Here is a 16226-nt window from a genome sequence, read left to right as displayed (position 1 = left end):
GGCTAGCCCACCAAACATGTTATTCACAATGCATGCACTGAATTGCTCCTTCTACCTACACAACAAGACTCAATCGTGACTCCAGGATGCCTGCCTGCCTGCCTTGAGCACTTAGACCCAGAACAGAGAACCAAGTAAGAAGGGTAAGGGCCAAAAGAAAAAAAATAGTTTCCACCCTAATTATTAAAAGATAGGTCTGGGAACTGGCCTGAGGTAGTTCAGTTGGTTAAGTGGTTTCTGTGTGTATATGAAGGCCCACATAAAAGGCTAGGCATTGTGGCAAGCTTCTGTAATTCTGGCACTGGAAAGGCAGACACAGAAGAGGACCTGAGACTTTCTGGCCAGTCAATCTAGCCAAGTCAGTGAGCTCCAAAGTCAGTGAGAGACTATGTCTCAAAAATTAAGGCAGAGTAGTAAAGCAAAACATCTAACATGGACTCTAGACTTCACATACATATATGCACATAAACCTATTCACACACACAAACACATGTGCACACACACATACCAGGCATGCAAATACATGTACTAATAGCACAGGTCTATCTTCAACATACTTTCTCCTCCTCTACAAGTCTCTGTCTCCTAACTCTGAGAGCCTCCAAGATCCACCCCTACAAGGTCTTTAAGCATTGGGGGACTTTCCTAGGCCAGTCTCAATGCTGGGAACCTTATGCAATGCTGACTTCTGGGTCCTTCTACTTCCTTTCTTGCTTTGACATTGGGTTGCCCCAACGGTTACCTAGGAGCGAATTCAGATGCTAAGCTGGATGGCGGAGCCAAGTGTGTAGCCGAAATCAACATCCTCTGCCTGAGCAGCTTCTAAATCTAGACAGGCCCAGATCCCAGACAACCCAATTCAACCCATCACACAGTTGCAAAGGCGTTTGCCATTCACTCGGTGTCGTCATTCCACCTCCAAATCCCACATGCCGAGCCTGACACCAGACAAACCAGCCCACCATGGTTCCACTGACCAGAGGACAGCAGGTATGAATGATGTCAGCAAGTGTTTATGGGATGTGGGGTGCTCACTGCACAGGCTTGTAGGACACTCCCTAAAGGAAGCCATTTATTTTCCACGCTCTGATTCTCCAGATACCTCTGACCTTGCTCGCTGTCAGTAGAGACTGACTGTAGACAGTCCCAGGAACACACCCCCTTCCTTATAAAGCTTTTGCCTGAGGCTTTGGATGTCCCAGTTGGGTCTCTCCCATTGTTCTCAGTGGCACCCATCTCTCTGCCTAGATTTACTTCCTCTGCATGTGTGGCACTTATGAGGGGCGAGCTCCTTTGTGCAGGTGTGTGTGGGCTCAGGGCTAGTGAGCCATGCCTGGAACAGGGACAATCTAGCTCGGCGTGAATGTCTGAGAAGAGGCTCAGGCTTGCATGGATGACCCGGCTGGGGCAACCATGGTGGGGCTGGCTGAGTTTTATGGCTAGCGATGGAGAAGAGAGCAGCTCTGGAGATCAACACATTCCACCGTGGGATCCAATGCTATGGTGACACTTCACAGTAGCAAGGCTGTCTCTAGAGAGGCCTTGCAGCTCATGCTGTGTTCGGGCCACATCCCCAAACTGTGGAAGGTGATTTCAAATTTGTAACAATTATTCACTTAATTGGTTTCCAATTAAGTGGGAGAAGGAGCGGAGGCTGTGCCTGTGTTCGTCCTCCTTCCTTCTTGGCACATCAAAGGGAGCCCAAGAAGATGACAAACCATGGTTCTGTGGCATCTGGGACAGTGTGCCTGCTAGGGAGGTAGACAGGACTGGTACGGGTGCCTCTGCTGCCACACAGTCTTTCTGGTACCTGTGGCTCTAATCCCACCGGACACCCCTCAGGGGCTCATATCCACTGGAAAACAGAATGGGGTCTCAAGGAAAGGGGGCATGAAGGTCTTGGGATAGCCTTAACAGCTGTGATCTGCAGGTCCTTGGTAGCCCAATGCTGGCAGACTCAGTGCCTGTCTATTGGCTCCATGGATATGTTTCAGGGCTGCCACAGGGTCATGCAGAAAGTGCGACTCATGGAACCTTGGGAAACCCCCTCCACTTTCCTTCTCCCAGCTGCTGGCTTTCATCTGTGTCACCTGCCACCTGTATACAACATGAAAATGTTATGTTGTATTGTACGTGGTCTGTCATATACATTTCTGATTATAGAATGTCACTGATTTCATCCAATCCTATTACATTTCATACAGAGATAGTGGTCCAGACAGGGAATAGGACTTAGAACTACATGACCATGTCAGGGCTGGGCTACCAGAAAGAAGGTACCCTTGTTTCTGGTTCCCATACCAGGCAACAGTGACACTTCACAGAAGCAAGTGTGGTGAGCACACAGGAGAGATGCTGAAGAAAGTAGGCCCAAATTGCCCCCCCCCAGCTGTGGTCATGATAGCATGGGGTGTGGTCTGGGATAAGCCCAGGTTCCAAGGCCATATGCATGGATTCCATGCTGAGCCTCTAGCTGTTTGTCCTGCCCAGGAGAGCCAGGTCACATACCTAGAACTTGGTTCTAGATCTTCTCTAAGGGGCAAAGGTTGCAGGGAAAATTAACCAACCACTTTCTTACTGGGTCTAAGGTCCTCTTCTCAGAATGGAAATCATGCCTGATACAGTTAACAAAAACAAGAAGCCACGCTGGATAGGTCATCAGCTCCAGGAGTGCACCTACTACTATACATAGTAGTAAATGGACACCGTATTAAACCGTGTCTAAATATTTATCTTACAGACTAGACTAGAGCAGCTCTCAGGCCTTATCAAGGAAGCTTCAGTTTGAAGGCCTGGCACACAGAGGTACCAGGGAATACTTTGCAGAGGGAATGATGACCAAAGCAACTAGCATATATTTGGGAGAACCAATCCCCGAGGTCTGGGAGCCAGCCTGTGCTGGTTCTGAGCTACGGTAGAAGAAACCAGGCTCTAGAGGGCACCCCAATGCTCCCCACCCAATCCTTGTCTAGAGGGACTCCAAATCCCTCTGATAGGCAGGCTCAGTCTTTCTCAGGATGCACCTAGACTGACAAAAAGGGCAATTCCTCCAGAAGAGTCCTAGAATAACAAGAGAGGCACACTTTCCCAAAGAGACCTGGAGTAGTAGACATGGCAGGGTGTGTGTGAGGGAGGTGGGGTTCTTCCTGTCTGATGGTTACCTCCTGCCTGAGGGAGGAGGCAAAGCTTGGGTTGTGTGGCCTTGAAACCCAGGGCAACCTGAGTTCCAGTACCCTGTGGGCAGGAGCAGGTAGACAGGACATCAACATGCCAGTCAGGGAGCTGACACCGACATTGTTATTTCTTTCCCTTGTCTTTTTCTTTTCCTTTATTTTCTTACATCGAACAATTTATGGAAATCATTCAGGGGCTGTTTAGAAAAAAAGATGAAGACTTTTAAAGGCAAGGCCTGGGGATAGTTTTATGCAAATCAACATGCATGGCCTTAGAGCAGGAGTGTGGATCTTAAGGTGAAGGCGAGATGTATATATATGGTTACGGTTTCCTATGACAGAGGAGGGGACATGAGGGACAACTGTGGACAAGAACAGGGAGCAGCTGAGACAGAGACAGGATGTCCGTTGTCCCAAGCCTCAGCTTCCCCTTTTGTATCTAGATCCTTACAGGGCACCTACCATCTTCTCTGCAGCCCTCAGCTCCTATTGGTTCGCTGACTCCCAGGATTAGAAGGCTAATGTCAGAAGTGTAGTCCACCCCCTAGTGTAGTACAGAGTTGAAACACCCTGACCCCTGCCTCGTCAGGATACCTCTTCCTGCTCAGTGAGCAGGCTCCAGACAAGACTGTCTCTGTCTGTCTGTCTGTCTCTGTTTCTCTGTCACACACACACACACACACACACACACACACACACACACACACACAAACCCTCTGCCATGGCACTCCTTGGTCCAGCGTTTGGCAGCTGTGGCTTCAATGGCAGGAAGCCCCACCACTGTCCTTCTCCAAACCCAGGTGAGACCAGGGGCCGGTAGGTACCTCTGCCACCTGGCATCAACTGCACTGCACAGAACCGGCTTGCACACTCGCCCCGTGCCGACCTATGGCTGTCACGTGCCTGCCTGGTATGTGCTATATGCTCAGCCTTTCAAAAGCTTTCAACAGCATTGACTTAACAATCACTGCCATTGAGTGTGTACCATAAGCAGAAGCCTCCTCCAAGCCCACGTTATCTCCTGCCTTCCTTCACTGTAATGACTAAGAGGATCATACTGCTAGTACACCGTTATGTAAATGTGGAAAGCAAGCTCAGAGAAGGTACGTCAGTTCTCTAAGATCACACAGCTTGAATTTGACAGACAAATGTGTGAGTGAGAGAGTGAGACAAGGAGTAACTTCTCCACCTCTGGCTTGTGTCACCCATCTAAGGACTGATTTGTCTCTCTAGCAGCTCTCCAGGTAGGAAGAGTGAGAAAACGGAAGAGATGCACAGCTACGATTTATTCCTTTCTTTCGAGATATAGACTGAAAATCTCTCTGTGCTGGGCACAACGCTCAACAAAACTAATGTGTTTCCCGCTGGCAGGAGCCTCCCTTCAGCTGGGGGCTCAACCTCTGAGCAAGTAGACACATAGGAGAAATCTCAGAGCCGAGGAAGTGGGCAGAGGTACCCACGGAGGGCTTTTTCGGTAAGAAGCATTTGTTTGGGAGATAAAAGGACAAACTGAGGGGCCAGAAGACCAAGTCTCTGAGGCACCACACCCAGCAGGCAGAGGACAGCTAGGAAGACCATGTGGCTAGAGTCGAGGGATCAGAGGCAGGGCCAGAGAGAAAGGACAGTCCTGGTAGGCTTAGGAGTTGCTGCAAGGGCTCTGACTTTCTCTCCTGCTGAGGTAGTGTGGAGAGGGGGACTATCAACAGAAGGGTGACTGCATTTGACCTTGATTTCCAGATTCTGGTTGGGGGTGAGGCACAGGAGCTCTGGGTACAGCTGCTTCAAAGAGGGGTCAGAAGTGTGAGTATGAATTACCCCAGCTAGGAGAGGCAAAGCCAGCTCTAAGTGGGCAGAGGACTTCCAAGAATCAGGTGGAGCTGTTCAGGACTAGCGGGGACTTCAGAAAGCAGGGCTTTCTCAGTGCCCCTGAGAGAAGGAGGTCCTGGATCTAGCCAACAGGGTGAGACATGCGGTTTGGGGCTACAATACTGGTAGATGAGGCTCAGAGCTGCACATAGCCTGAGGCTGGCCAAGTGGAAGGTCAGACTTCTGAGGCTGTGACCTCACCTCCGCCCCAAACAGAAGGAAGCAGGAGCTACAAACACCAACTCACAGCTTCCTTTGGGCTTCCACAAGGAAACAACTATCTTTTGGACAGATGGGTTGGAATATATTGTTAAAATTACTTTGCAGTACAATCGTACATATGGCTTCTATCTATTGGGAAATGAAGTCAGGGGCTCTAAACCTGCCCTCAGGCCCTGAGAAGGTCTGAGTGTTTGTCTGTGCCATCACTGGGGGACAGGTGATGCAGGTGGGGGGAGCAGAAGCGGGTGTGGGGGTGCTGGGACAGGCAATGCGTACCATTGACCCCATGACACCACTAAAAACAGTGACTCTGTGACTTTGTCATGAGATGTCACACAGGGTACGCTGCTCTAACTACCCACCTTCAAGGACCCTTCAGGATGGAGGAAATTTTCTTTTCATTGTAGATGTGTATTGATACACATAGTATAACAAGTCCTTGGGGACTCCTGTGTTGTCCCAGTGAACTTTCAGGCTACAAGATCAAGGCAACCAGGGTCCTGAATCAGAAACCATCTATGACCTGGGCCCTGACTGAGGAGGTAGAGGTAACCCTCGTCCACCTTAGGAATTGCCTGATATGGATATGAATCTCAAGAGGCCTCGGCCCCTCTGGGCAAGTGCCATGCTTGTGTTAGAACAGAATTGGAGGTGGGGGAGGGGTGTGGGGGGGAAGGGACCTGGCCTGCTGCAGAGATCTGGGAAGGGGGGAGAGGGAGATGGAGGGAGAAACTGAGATAGCTACTGTGGTCCTAAAACCAACCATGCATTGCTAGGAGGCATTACGGCTTTTTTAAAAAAGGCTCTAACAGAACCAAACAGGGAAACCAATCACCAGAAACCTGCTCTCTGGGAAGTCTTTGGCACATCCCGAACATGCTTCCTGGAAGGCTCTGGCTTGCCCATGGCTCTGGACAAGAAAGAAAGAAACCTATATGTACTGATCCCTGTGGCCGATGACCACTGTTTGTTCTGGGTGTTTCCACAGTGGGCTCTGCCCCTGCACAGCTTCCTGAGAGATGGCTCCAACACTCCTAGGCTGTGGATGAGGAAGCCAATCAGGCTACTGAGGGTCTGGTAGCCAATCAGCCAAAGTCTCTGGCTCTCAAGCCACTTGGCTGCACTGTGTTGAGAAGGGTTAGAACCAGCTGGGTGCTGTGGAATCCTCCCAACCCTTGCTCCGTGTGCCTAGCTCCTGAGCTCTCCCTGCAGGCCACAGGCTGGCAGAAGCCCCAAGGAGATGTATCTCTGCCTTTGGCTAATGGGTGGGGTGTGAAATGAGGCTGGCCGGTTCTCCATTGCACAGTGAAGGCAACTGGGGTCTCTGGGCTTGGACTCTGATGTGTTGTCCAGGAGACCGTACAGCCAAGTGCCTCCAGGAACTCTGGGCCTTGACAGTTCCACATCCTGAGCTTTAGACCACAGGCTGCCCACCTTCCATTTGCACATCTGCAGACCAACACTGTAGACACAGTGTCCTGCCATGTCAGCTCCCCGGCTCACCACAGAGGCAGCGTCCATCCTCAAATCCAGCTCCGAAAGTGGCTTCTCACCATCCAAGGTGGTCCCTGAGATGACTGCTAATGGACATTTTCCATGACAAGACCCACAACTGCAGATGGCAGCGCTGCCCCTCCCTTCCATGCTCTGGACAGAACTACAGTTTGTTCCCTGACCTGGTCATTGTTAAGACTTCAGCCTGTGTGCTATCTTCTCTCTCCACAACTCTCAATGGCTTCTGAGCATTTTGTGGAACATGGAATCACCATTTGAGAGATCTCTAGACAGAAGATCCTTTTGACGAATGGCTACTCACTTGCCTGACATTTAGTGTCCTATACTGTGCCCTGGCAGGCAGCCTCAGTATACCAGATCATCTCACCTCTAGGATCTAAGCACTAGGCCAGCAGCCATCTTGCCCCCATTCTTTCTCTTCCCAGTGGAAGAAGACACCAAACTGCTTTACTTCCAGAATAGTATTCTGGAACCTGACCAGGAGTTCCCGATATACCTCAGATGCCTCCCCCTAATCTCTCAAGTCACACAGTTCTTCCTCCCTCCAAACATTCCCAGTCCCTTCCACAGTTGCTCCAATTGTTTGGTCACCAACTCTGCAGACCAGTCTCTTCTCCCTAGGACATCACATTACAAACCCATTTAAGAACAGATTAGCAGAGGCAGGTCCCCTCACAATCAACATGGCACCTGGCATACACTAATAACATTAGTAACGATACTATTGACAACCATCATTTTTGCGAGTTGGCTCTGTGCTGAGCTGGGTGCGGCTTGAAGTGTTTGGCATGTAGTAACTCACTGAATCATCACAGAAAATCCCGCAGGTGGAGGCCTGATCATCATCTTTCACTGACGAAAGCTTAAGCACAAAGTGGCTAAGTAACTTGGGCACAAATCACACAAGGGGCCATGGAGTCAGGCAATTTATTGCTGAGTGCAGGGAAAGGATAGATGGCAGGGGAAAGCTATGGATGCCACAGCCAGGTAGAAACAGAACAGGGTCCTGTGCTGGCATCAGGGGATGATGGTTAGGTACCCAACACCAACTGGAGGGCACAATTAGTGCTCAGCACACAGCAATGGCTGCCCAACACGGGTGTGTGGCTTAGCAGGGGCCAAGGTTGGGGAAAATGTTCCTTGAAAGGGGTGTTAGTGCCCCATCGAGGGCTAAGCCCATCACTGCCTGCCTTCCTCACCTTCAGCCTTCTCACTCATGGGCTGGCTACCGCCAGTTTTTCCCTCTCTGAGAATAGCCACAGAAAATTGAGATCATTTTTCTGCTGTGTTGGCAGCAGAGAAAATGGCCATTTTTCCCATTTCCAACTGAAGAGTTTCTTCCTCTTAGACAAAGGCCCCAAACATCTACGGTACCAGAAGAAAAACAAGGCAAGAGACAGATGGACCCCCCTCGTGGGCACCAGGGATGATCAATGGTTACTGTCTGGTTGCGGGAGGCTAAGCTAATAATACCAAGACACTAACAGGTCAGTGGCAAGGCAGGCTGGGAGGCACCAGAGTAGGTGACCCGGAACAGATTAGGCTGCAGGTTGCTCAGGGACTGACATGTAGTAGGCTCTGTGGTCCCTGAATGCTGGCAGATCCTCCTCCACATCTTGATCAACGTACCCCCAAATAAAATTGTATAAAACCCGGCCAAGGATGTGCATGTTATGCTCATGTCCCAGGGAGCAGGATTTTTGCAAAGTTACATAATTAGCCAAAAGATGAGACTGTGAGAGAGAGAAGCTGTATGGCATCTGGGGTCCTGTGAGGTGTGAGGACACTGGCATTTAGTCTCCTGGGGTTGTCAGGTGCCCCCTCCCCCTCCCTTCCTCCCTACCCCCTCCGTTGCTCTCTCTAGCTCTCTCAGACCCCAGTCTTACGGACCTCTCACCTTCCCAAGTGGGCCATGCTATCCAGGGCTCTTCACCACAATCCTTCTGTGTAGATGCTGACGGTGCCCCTTCATCTCCTCATCCCTTGACTTTCATACTTAATGATGCCCCATTCAGTGAGGTCTCACCTTGTGTGACAGACTGGTAAACTCCCTACTTTCTGACAGGACATTTTGTCTCTGACAAGCATAGCATGCCCAACGACATGTACAGGTACACTGCTGACTACTGCCTCCCTGCTCGAACCCAAGGACAGCTCTCCAGCATCTTGAGGAGTTTCACTCAAAGACTGTCCCCATGCAGTAACTACCAGCTGAGTACTTTCTGAGTGTCAAGGACATTGTCCATGTATGCGTGGATATACAGAAGGCTATGCATGCTGGTTCATTCAGACAAGAGGTTCTCAAACTGTGGGTCGTGACCCCTTGGGGGGTGTCAGATGACCCTTTCATAGTGGGAGCCTAAGACAGAAAACACAAATATTTGCAGCGTGATTCCTAACAGTAGCAAAATTACAGTTATGAAGCAGTAACGGAAATATGTTATGGTTGGGGGTCACCACCAACATGGGGAACTGCATTAAAGGGTCACAGTGTTAGGAAGGCTGAGACCATTTGATAGACAATCGTCACTCACTCACTGTGCACCAGAGTGTTTCTTGGGACACAGATGGCAATGGCAAAGAAGGGGTCATATGCTATCCAGGGACATTTATGGTGGTGGCTAGGAGAGAAGCCAGGCAGCACATCATTCCAATGGGGGCTAATCAGTATGCGTGGCAGCATGAGTGAGCCTTCTGCTATCTGAGAATCAGGGTGGCTGTCCTGTCAACTTGACACGAGCTAGCGAGCTAACGTCATCAGAGAGGAAGGAGCCTCCATTGAGAAAATGCTTTCACAGGCAAGTCTGGTGGGAGTATTTTCTTAATTAGTGATTCATATGGGAAGTCTCAGCCCATTGTGGGGGGGTACCCCTGGACCAGTGGTCCTGGGTTCTATAAGAAAGCAAGCTGAGGGAGCCAGTAAGCAGCATTCATCTATGGTCTTTGCATCAGCTCCTACTTCTAGGTTCCTGCCCTATTAGGTTCCTGTCCTGACTTTCAATAATAACAGCAATATAGAAGGGTAAGCCAAACCCTTTCTTCTGTGACTTGCTTGCTGGTCATGGTGTTTCATCACAGAAATAGAACCCCTAAGACAGTGGCTTTCTGGATAGGAGGGGTGGATGTGCTCTGTCTTGGAGACTAGGTTAGAGAGAAGGTGGAAGAATGTCCTAGTCCTAGGAAATGACAGGAGAGAAAATGTAAGTCATCAAGAGTCTGGACACACCTAAAAGATCAAGGGAGAGAGGGGAGCTCCAACAGCCTGGGGGTTTACCAGCTCCTGCACCTCTTCTCCCACGCCAGGGCTGTCTCTGATGGAAAGAGAGCTCCAGGTACAGAGTTGGAAAGCCTGGCTTTAGACATGGCCAGGACTGCTCACTGGGAAGTGGCTTCACACAGTGGCCACCTGGGGACACAGTGGGACCACTCATCACAGTGTGACTAGGTAGGAAGGACTCTTATGTCTCTCTGCTCCTTAGGAACCCACAGTGTTTCCGCTTGGGATAGGTGATGGGGAACGTCTCTGAGTATCTGACCGTTTTAAGGAATATCCAACCATCCTGAGGACCCTGAGCATGTCACTTTCCCAGGCCCAAAAATGGGGCCAGGGAAACAGAGAACAGCTGGCAGGCTCTACAAGCAAGTACATCACTTCCCAGAATGGAACTGGAAAGGCCACTTGAGCGACGAGGGCAAACTACTTGCCTATTCTTGTGGACCAAAAGTTTAGGGAAAGAGAATGCAAAGAGAAGAAATCGGGCTTGATAAAAGGGGTGCTTTCTAAAAGCAGATAATTACCTAGATGATTTTGCTAAAGAAAGAAAGGAAGAAAGAAAGAAAACCAAAGTTTATTTTTTCAATTACCTTTACTACTCTTGCCTCCTTTTTTTTTTTTTTTTTTTTGAAGCAAATTATTCATTTTTGCATCTATTCATTCATGCAACAAGCATTGAATTATCTAGGTCATTGCTTCCATTTTCCACTCATCCTGCTGGGTGCTGAGAGCCGAAGGGCCTGGTCTTCCTCTCCCCCTCTTGTGTATGTGTGTGTGTGTGTGTGTGTGTGTGTGTGTGTGTGTGTGTGTGTGCACTCATGCTGAGATGGCAAGGGAGGAAAGGGAGCTGAAAAGTACAAAGAGTAAGACACAGCAGTGATTTCTGGGCTCCAAGACCATGGGAGCTGGGGTTCCCTGAAGCTGGCTTGCCTCTGGGCTCACCTGTCCCCTCTCTAAAGTCCCAGTATTCTCCATTGACAGCATTTGGCTGCCAGAGCTCTGGCATGTCTTTGCTAGATATGTGGCCTAACCATGGGGATGGCGAGAATCCCGCCAGAATTGATGGTAAGGCATGCCCACTTTGCAACAGAAAGAACAGAGAAGGGGAAAAGACATTTAATTTCTTTAAACTATACACACACACACACACACACACACACACACACACACACACACACACACATACACACACACAACTGGCTCATTAATTTCTTATTAAAATTCTGTGTTGAGTTCAAGCGGGGAAGAAGGGAGGATGGCAGGGGATGGGAGACAGGGGTGGAGAGGGCAATTGGGACCTTGTTTTAGCATTTGCTGTGGTGGAGGAGTGGAAGGGAGCAGAGAAACAGGAGGTTAAGAAAAAGGTCTCTTGGCAGAGGAGGAAAACAGGCTTGGGAGAAAAGTAGTTCCCTGGACTAAGGCACACCCAATGTCCTGCAGCCCGGTCGTACTGCCTTACAAAATTGTTTTTGTAGTGCAGGGTGCCAGGAGGTGTGTGTGTGTGTGTGTGTGTGTGTGTGTGTGTGTGTGAAACATTTGGCTTTGCACAGGGTAGACAAGTATTGTGTCACTGGGCTGTGACCTAGACCTTTCTTTCATTTTATGAGACTGGGTTTCATTAAGTTGTCCAAGGCTAGCCTTGTACTTGGTCTGTAGCTAAACATCTTGGTTTTGGGTTCCTCCTATCTTAGCCCTCTGAGAAGCTGGAGTGATAATGGATGAGTCTGTACCAACAGGTCTGCTACAAAGTGCCTTGAAAGGAGGGGCAAGGTGGGAGTCTTTGTCTGGTCTCTGTGGCTGCGAAGTCCAGCAGTGAGTGAGGCTCAACCCTCAAGTTCTACTGACTGTCCTGTGCTGTGTGACCAGTAGTATCAGGAAAGGCTAATAAGGACAGAGTTTTAGGATGGCTGGTCATGGGGGGAGTGGCTAGCTTGAGACTGGCAGAATCTATTGGAATGACAGAGGCAGAAAACACCTCTGGGGACCTTGGGTTAAACAGGAACCCCATTTAGGCTCCAAGGATGTTTATTTTTTTCAGCATGAATTTGCTGCATGTGTTTCAGGCTCTTTCCTGCATGTCAACCTTCCTCATCCATGCATACTGGAAGGCTGGATTTGGCTGTCCTGAGGTCTCCTCTTTCAGTGATGGATGCTGACAAGGTCAAACCCTGCCTGGGAATATGGACCATACCCTGAAGGCTGGAGACAGTGCTTATTGCCTTCTGTCCCACCCCAACCTCATGGCTGCCTTTGCCAGGCTCAGTCTCCGTCCTGGCCTTCCACAGAGCCTCAGTGAAGCTGGAGCCCAGCACCCAGCCATCCTCAGACAGCATTCCAGTAAAGCTCCTTTTCTGCCACCAAGTTTAGAACACATCCCCACCTACTGGCCTCATGAATTAACAGAGCTGAGCTCCGCAGCCAACACAGGCCTCTCTCCCTGGCTAGCTGCTTGCCCAATCCTTCTGAGAGATGCGGTAGGGCTGGCAGATACAACCTACAGGGAAAAAGTCTTGGTGGGTGTGAGACAGCCTGTGGCCTTCTAAGACCATGGTCCAAATGTGTCAGCTGGGATGTGCAGCCTGAGCGTATCACCCAAGGAGGATAGCCTGGGCCTGTTTCCCTTTGCTCTCTTCTAAAAACTGACTCTTCTCTTTTCCTACCCTCTCTTGCTCCAGCTTCCCATTTCTTCTGAGGTGTGTATGTGGCCCTGGAGATGAACTAACCTAAGGGAGTGTGTGTGTAAGCCTTGGGGTTGTGGTGGTGGGGGGTTTAATGCAAGTGGATGACAGCTGTGAGCTGGGCCCAAAAGGCAACCAGCTGGAAACTCCAGGAAAAGGCCTTGAGGAGCTGGGGGTGGTCTGAGCATGTCCCTTTGGAGAGCTGTCATTGGAGCTCATCATTAAAGGTTGGGTAAGCCCACAGAAGTCTTGAAAGTGAGATGGGGTGTTTGTAAGGCTCATGGAAGGGGAGAGGTTGGGAGCATCTTGAGGAAGATGTATATGGGACCAGGATCAAGAAGGACCATGAGACCAGGGCAGACAGTGAGTCTTTGGTCCCATAGGAAGCCAGTAAAGTTGCTGCGTAAGAGAATAGACACTCGGCTCCCCATCAGGCTCAGCCACCATCCTGACTCCCAGACTCCTCAAACTAAAAATAAAGGAGCATCTCCCCAAAGACAGATACAAGCAAACGACCTTCTAAGTCTTTCTTCAGGGGTATCCTTAAGACTGGGAACGGCACCTCGCTCTGCTCACCCGTGAGCTGGTCCCACAAGGGTGTGGGGCTTTCTCTATTGATACAAGGGTTCTGCCCAACACTTTGGTAGAACATGAGGAGGGAAGTGGCAGATCACAGACCACATGCTGTAGCTGGGGGAGGCGAGAGAGGGATGCGATGCTAGGAAGCAACCCAAGGTCATCCTGCCCAATGGCGCCACTGTCAAACAGCAGCCCAGACTGCCTGGCCTCCCGTCTGGCTGTGCAGTCAGAAGCCTTCGGCCTCAGGACCTGCCAGGCTTTATAAATTGCAGCCCCAACTCCTGGATCTTAGAACAGCTTAGAAAACCTATTGCGAGTCTGCCTGAGTGACAGTATGTCCACGTACCTTCCTCTAACTGGGAGAGGTTGGCAGGAGCAGTATTGGGCAGTCAGCCCTGCAGGATGAGGGCCTGAGGCTCAGGTTTGATTTGTTTTTACAAGATGTATTCCTTTCATTCTGCTCTTGCTTGTTGTGGGATGAAAGTAAAACTGAGGTATAGCTTGACAAAGGGACTTTAGATCTCAGAGAAGGACACAGAAAGGGAGATAGGAGTAGGGACAAAGGGCTGCTGCTCATCTCCCCCCCCCCCCACTATCTTTTTTCCACAGGTCAGCCCCTCTTGTCCTGAGCATGTCCCCACAGTGTTAGCATTTTGTGTGGACAAGGTTATAGACAACCTTTCCCTGCTCAGAGCTACTGGACATCCTAGGCCCAGAGACAGCAGGGAGCCCTAGATAAAAGGCTCAGCAGGCAAGACACTCCAGAAGGCCTGCCTAGGGCAAGGACTTAGGAAGCAGACAGCTCTGGCAGACCAGAAAGGAGAACAAATCTATAGTTAGGCCCGAGACTATGCTAGTGAGTAGCTGGGACCTAGAGAGAGCAAGCAACTGAGCTACCCAAGGGCCAAAACTGAGCTGCTGGGAATAAAGCTCAGCAGGGGTAAGAGCCATGCTTAGATAGAGGCCTGCTAGGCTGAGCTTCGGGTCACTACCCCCAGCCCATATGTCTGTCTTACCCTTTGTCACTGTCAACCCCCAACCCCACCCCGGGATGAAGATTTTTCTCTGGCTTTATCTTTAGCCACCTCTCCGGCCCTTATTCCTGTTGGTCAGTGCCTACTCATTGCTCCCGTGAAGAAACAAGAGACAAGCAATCCCAGGCAATCCAACCAAAGGAAAAAAATCCCAGTTTACCCAACAGCAGGAGAAACCCAGCCGCCCAGAGGAGCTACAGACTGTTCCTCTGCCTCCTAGCCCTTGGACCCTACGATTCCTAGAGACCATTCTTTCTCCTTACTCTGTCAACCTTGAGGATACACCCTACTCAGGGCCGAGCAAAGCCTCTGGTTAGAGACCTTAGGTAGGTTCACAGCACACTCAATGAGGCTGCCGGGATTACTCAGATTCGGCAGAAGCTGACCACTACAAACGGAAGGTTCTCTTAAATCTCCAGATGGCCCGCTCCAATAAGGCCTTCTTCAGTTCTGTCCTTGGCTCACCCCTCAGGAGTGGGGCATCAAAGTCCTCCACCCCTAGCTGGTCTTTTGCTGGTTGGGGAAAAGTCCCGGGTCAGCTGGCTTCACGCTGGGAACAGCAGAGGGCTGCTCCCTCCCCCTGCTTCCCCAGCTCCCTTTCTCCCGTTTCAGTCAGCGCCCCTCTCCTCCTGGAGCATCTCCAGCTTGCGGAAGCCCGCTGCAGCGCCCTCCTGGCTCATGTGAGTTCCCATTCTAGGTGGGAGAGGCTGTCCTACGACCCCCTGCCTCCAACCTTCATATCCCCAGTCTCACTCTTGGGGCGCATCATCCCGGGCTCCTCCCTCTGTTACCCCTTTCTGGCGGAGCCCGGAGCCCAGGGCGAGAGCCTGGGGAGCAGACGCAACAGATTGCAGAACGTTGGAGCGCGGCCCCGCTGCCTTCGCGCGCCGCCAGTCGCTCGGCCCGCGCCCGCTGCCCAGACCCCCGCCTGCCTTGCTCTGCGAGCCGGCCGGCCATTGAGATGCAGCTCACAAGCCTCGGGGCCCCAACAGTGCGCGTCCCTGTCCGAGGCCCGCCGCAGGAAGCCAAGAAGCGGGTCGCACGGCCCCGCACCCGCCTGCGCGCCAGGGCCCGGAAGCCGCGATCCCGCGGGTCCCAGTGGTCCCCAGCCCCTCGCGCTGTACGGGAAGCTGCGGCCGGGTGCCCGGGGCCCGATCTAGCTGATCTCTCGTACCCATATAAACATCCGTGAGCTGACACGCCCCCAGGGTCTCCAGCTTTTCTCCGAATTCTAACTCTTGGAGACAGCGGGAGCGACCCCTCCCCCCAATCTCCCCTGGACCGACCTCGGTCCCCTCAGTGGGCTCCCACTGCAGTGGGGGACGCCGTGCTTGTAGCGCCGGCGAAGAGTCCAGGGGAACATTGGGATGAGGGTGCTCCTTCCTCCGGTTCTCCCTGCGCTCCCTCCAGGGGCGCCCGCCGCATCTTCACCCCGAGTCTGCGCCGCGACACTTACCGTGGGCGAGCAGCACAGAGAGGCAGAGCAGGGCGGCGCCGCGGCGGCCCGACATCCCTGGGGCCATGGCCGAGGCGGGGACAGGAGGGGTCCAAGGGGGCAGAGGTCCACGGAGAATTGGTCTCAGCCTGGGCTCGGTCGCTTCCAACTCACTGGCGCCCAGCTGTGTTTGTTGAGGTTTCGGGGGCCAGAAAGCGTAATTTGGGGACACTTTGAGGGGAGGGGCGTCCCAGGCACCACCGTCGACACCCTCGGAGCCGGCGAGGGCGCAGATCCGGGCGGGAGGAGTCTCCACCTCCCGGGGCTGGTGCCCCCTGCAGGATCTGCGAGGAGAGGGGGGAGCCGCACGTGCGGTCCCAGAGCCCGGTGGCCACCAGCGTCCTGGAGGCTGCTGAGGGCCGCTTGCCGAAGCCCCTGGCCTCGCCGCGC

At 51.7% G+C, this 16226-nt stretch overlaps 1 protein-coding gene across 1 annotated transcript in view; it reads right to left on the bottom strand.

Annotated features, from left to right (window-relative positions):
* Positions 1 to 15864, bottom strand: part of TMEM132E (transmembrane protein 132E) — a gene marked incomplete at both ends in the record, with an annotated part of 53022 nt that extends 37158 nt beyond the window's left edge. The window contains one exon of the mRNA XM_080924125.1: positions 15798 to 15864. Within this exon, the coding sequence (XP_080780251.1) occupies positions 15798 to 15864 (67 nt within the window). The remainder of the gene's footprint in view (positions 1 to 15797) is intronic.
* Between the last annotated feature and the right edge of the window lie 362 nt (positions 15865 to 16226).

Source organism: Micromys minutus (assembly GCF_963924665.1).
Source record: "Micromys minutus genome assembly, chromosome: 10".
In the NCBI taxonomy this organism is placed as follows: Eukaryota; Metazoa; Chordata; class Mammalia; order Rodentia; family Muridae; genus Micromys; species Micromys minutus.
The sequence above is the reverse complement of the archived record's forward strand: the minus strand, read 5'-3'. Positions and strand labels throughout refer to the sequence as shown.